General features: G+C 43.8%; 1 protein-coding gene across 1 annotated transcript in view; it reads right to left on the bottom strand.

The window, feature by feature from the left end:
* LOC106814496 (sodium leak channel non-selective protein-like) overlaps positions 1–4,635 on the bottom strand; it is a gene marked incomplete at its 5' end in the record, with an annotated part of 38,360 nt that overhangs the window by 21,223 nt on the left and 12,502 nt on the right. Inside the window, 2 exon segments of the mRNA XM_014818808.1 lie at positions 3,118–3,255; positions 4,269–4,460. Coding sequence (XP_014674294.1) covers positions 3,118–3,255; positions 4,269–4,460 — 330 coding nt within the window.

The following is a 4,635-nucleotide window of genomic DNA, read 5'->3' on the forward strand; positions in this document are numbered from 1 at the left end:
CGCACACACTCCGTAAGTGCACATTCACTTGTCGTCTCTTCTCTCTCTCTCTCTCCCTCTCTCTCTCTCTCTTCTCTTTTCCTCAATGCATCACGCATCAGCATATTCTCTCGTCGTCTCCCTCTTCTGCTCTTGTCCTTATATCCTTCTGGCTTCTCTCTCTCTCTACTCTCCTTGCTCTCTTATCCTCGGTCTCTCTCTCTGCTCTCTCTACTCTGCCTCAGTCCTCCATCACTCTCCTTCCCTCTGCTCTTCTCTTTCGTCTCTCTTCTCTGATCCTCTCTCTTCTCTCTCTCTCTACTCCTCCGGTCTCGCCCGTCTCTCTCTATCTCTTTCTTGGATTACTTTTCCAAGAGTGCAAGCATTATAAGGCAGCAATTAGGCAAGGGGGTGGAGTATTTAACCAGAAAACACAAAACATGATATTAGTTACAGACTATATATACAGTCGACTGCACAGGCGCCGTACACGATTGCACACATCGATCACAGGATTTAGTGCACTTTACAACGTATCATATGTGTATATATATATATATGACCAACATAACATATACTGCACATACACACACACACACATCACAACGTGAATATGACATGAAATCCGACCCTAATAGTTAGACTGGCACTCAGTAAACCTAGGAGCCACTGTGGGTACCAACACCGGATACTGGCGTTAAGGTTGTCACGGTAAGCCATGTAACTACTAGTAATCAGGGTGGTCATTGCCAGGCGTGTCCGACAGTTAGGGTAGTCACAGAAAGTCGCTTTACCCCCAAGACGATAGCCACTGATAGCCAAGTTTGGCGTTAGTTTTGGTAGTCACAGGGTGTTTTGTTAGTTAGGGTAAATACAGACCGCCGTATCTGGTAGCAATGAGGGTATTCATAAAAAGTTATGTGTGCCACTAATTAGGGTAGCCAAGGATACCCCTTTACCCCCCCCCCTAGTTTGAGTAGCAACTAGCAACCATGTTTTCCGATAGTTAGGGTAATCAGAGGCTGCCACATTGCCAATAGTTAGGGTAATCAGAGGCAGCCACATTGCCAATAGTTAGGGTAGCGAATCGTCATGAGATCAGAAGCCATGCTGGCAGGAAACGCCGCGATGCCGGGACAGCAGCGGCGGCGGCAGCAGCATGTACCATTGTGCCGAAGAAGTGAATGGTCAAGAGAAACATGAGCGCGAACTTGCTAAGCAGGTAGTGGCGGCCCGCATGCGCGCCTATCTCCGTGCCGACGAGAGCCAACATGGCCTCCGTTTTTATCTCGGGCCACGACTCCTGAGTTCCCATCTGAAATACGGTCTGCAGAGCCTACAAGGTAACACAGGGCGGCCACGCGTAAGTCAGACAGCTTCTACTGGGTGCGTGCGTGCGTGCGTGCGTGCGCGTAGGTGCGTGTGGAACCAGGAGCTTGAAACAAACTCCGGCATGGACTGTGCTTGGTATAGACACGCTGGACAGGTGTCCGGAAGCCTGGTACTTGCCACCGGTAAGCAGTGTGCAGTCCACACCTGACGGCGCTTAGTAGGGAATTATCTGGAGCCCGTCGTCAGAAACAAAATTAGACTTAACATTAATCTTAAAATTGACGTTTCCTCGTAGACCGGACATGCGTACGCTGCATGTGAGAAACTCGTAACTTAACCGTGTTTCTGTCAACAGGCTATGAGAAAAAGTTAATGTTAAGACTAATGTTAAGACTAACTTTGTTCCTGACAACGGGCCCCAGCACCACATTGGCAAATCACATGCAATCGTGATCCTAGATGGCAGCACAGTAGATGAATCATGATTAACTAGGAGAGTGAACTACGATAGATAACACTAGACAGGACAAGCTGTATAAGAACAGCATGAACAACAACAGCATGTAAACAACAACAATAACATGAACAATAGTGTCAATAGACAGCAGTTCAGTGATGACAAAGTTACCTGTTCAACAAGAAACATAATCGAGAGAAAGAGAAGAGAGGGAAAAATAGACAGAGAGAAACAAGTGAGAGAAAGAGAGATAGAGAGAGAGAAAGACCATGACAGAGATAGAAAAAACCAAAAGAGTAAGGTTAGTAACACACACCAGTCTCTTCTTTTGACAAACCACTTCAATCCTATGAATAGAACAGTGTTAGTTAACCAGATAACGACACGCCCGCAATAGCGAGAGATGCAGTCACACCAGCGCGTGCTCGTGCACCATCCAGATGCGGTTACCATGGTGACGAACAGGTGGTAGAGCGTGAAGAGAAGCTCTACAAAGATGTACATGTGCGGCAGGTGCTCAGAAACCTCATCCTTCACCTCGACCCAGCCCTCCTGGGTGAGGATTTGGAACATGCCCATGAAGACCTGTTTTAAATTTTCAAACACATGCGCATTGAAAATATCGGTTAAAAAACTAGGATGTCAAAAATCAATCAATTTAAGGCTATTGATCAAGCAGCTATAGACCTACTACTGGGGCCACAATTAAAAAAATCTTTGCTTGCCCTCACCCGACCCAGGCTGAAAAGTTTGGGTAGGTAGGTCGGCTTTTTTTGAGGGCGGGGGGTCTTTTTACAAATTCAGCATGGTGTCTACATGCTCGGGTGTGCTTGTGTGGAGATACCTTTTATGTTGAATGTTTGTTTTGCTTGGTACATATAATGTATTGCCTACAGATTTATATAATGTACAGTGATACAATTTGTTTAAAAAAAAGATCCAATAAAATTTTTTGAGTCGGCCCCTTTTTGGCGGGTCGGTCGGGTGAAGGGAAACAAAGAATATTTTTATCATGGCCTGGTGGTAACTCGTCGTCCATGATGGCCTGTGATGAAGATTCAAGATCCTTTTTTCGACCTAACCTGGCGATTGGAAAACTGAATATTAGATGGGAAAATAGAATCCATTTTTCACAAAGCTAGAATGCAAAGCTAGCACCTGTTAGAAAGATAAGACAGCACAATCATGCAGAGGCAAGATCAAGCAAACATCCAAACACCGAAACCAGTCGTCGGTCAACCATTTTAGACATGCATTCAGGGGAACAGCTCAGAGTATGAGAGGGGGTGGTTCTTCCTCGGGGGTGGGGGTCGATCGGGATTGGGCGGGGGGTGGGGGGGGGTACTCACCAGAGTAATGAACATGTGATAGACGATGAAGTATATTGCTACGACGGGCGCGACACCCTCGCCTATCTTAGTCATCGCTTCGATCATGATGTCTATCCAGCCTTCTTGCGTCAGGATTTGAAACATGGACATGAAGGCCTGGAACACAGACACAGGGCACGCATGCTTGTACACGGGAGTTAGTCACCAAACACGCAGTCACTGCAGACGCCATGTTAGCGAGGACCACGACAAACGATGCAGCATTTAAACAATCTAATTAAATAGAGTAATCGATGATGAGATAGTGAGTATCACAACAACTGATGTGCTTGCCAATGAATTAAGAAAATCTAGAACTAGAAAGATCCGGATATCAAATACAGAGAAAAAAGAGAATTGAGAAAGGAGAGAGTAACACGAGGAAATCACGAGCAAATGCATTTGTCGGGTTTGCTGCTAGTTCTTTAGCATATCAACACACATAAAAAACGTGTTAGTGAATGTTGTTCTATCATTACTCACAGTAAATCAAACAGAAATGCATAGATAAATATGAAATTATAACTAAAGATATTATTGAAGATTAAGAGTTGGCTGAGCTCCAACGAATTGTTCCCAAGGTCAAAGTTCATTTCTAAATAAATGAAAAAAACAACACTATAAAACAGAATTAATAACTGCTCATTGTCTTTTTACAATTTATATATCTCCAGCAAGGAAAACTATAGTTATCTTTTAAAAGATACCGAACAGAACAAATCAATATGGCTACAAATAAAATAAAGGCATATTACAATAAACTATATAAATGACTAAATTCTGTGAGAAATCAAAGCGAATGAGAAGACATGACTAAGCACATTCTCATCATACAAACGATGATCGCCATTAAAATGAGATATTTTACTTATAGCATATACATTTATAGCAAGGATCCATCCAATATTCTTCTAAAAAAATATCTGAATGTATAATTAACAAGTCAACCATGTACCTAGTTTAAGTCCACTCACTTAAACTACTTTCAAACTCATAATAAATATAAATAAATTACAAATAATCCATTATAAATCAATTCAAATAAAATCAAAATAATTTCAGCCTGGTCCCGACGCTATTTCATTCTACATCAAGCGCGACGGCAACATGCCGGCAGTGGCGCCACCTACCTCGGGGAACGTGTCGAATTTCTTGAGCTCGGTGACGTAGCAGAACAGCTGCAGGGAGATGGACGATGTGATGATGAGAAGGCACATGGTGAATATGATGAGGCTTCCCAGCTTCTTGCCCGGACCGAAGATCTTATAGACAAACTCCTCGAGCATCGGCGACGCCTTGATGAGCCGCACAACACGCAGCACCTACGCGCGCGGGAGCAAGCAGACGACACGTATAAAACACGTGAGGTAGACGAATAGAACACGTGAAGCAGACGAATAGAACACGTTAAGCAGACGAATAGAACACGTGAAGCAGACGAATAGAACATGTTAAGCAGACGAATAGAACACGTGAAGCAGACGAATAGAACACGTT

This window comes from Priapulus caudatus, unplaced genomic scaffold (genome assembly GCF_000485595.1).
Source record: "Priapulus caudatus unplaced genomic scaffold, Priapulus_caudatus-5.0.1 Scaffold932, whole genome shotgun sequence".
NCBI lineage: Eukaryota > Metazoa > Priapulida > Priapulimorpha > Priapulimorphida > Priapulidae > Priapulus > Priapulus caudatus.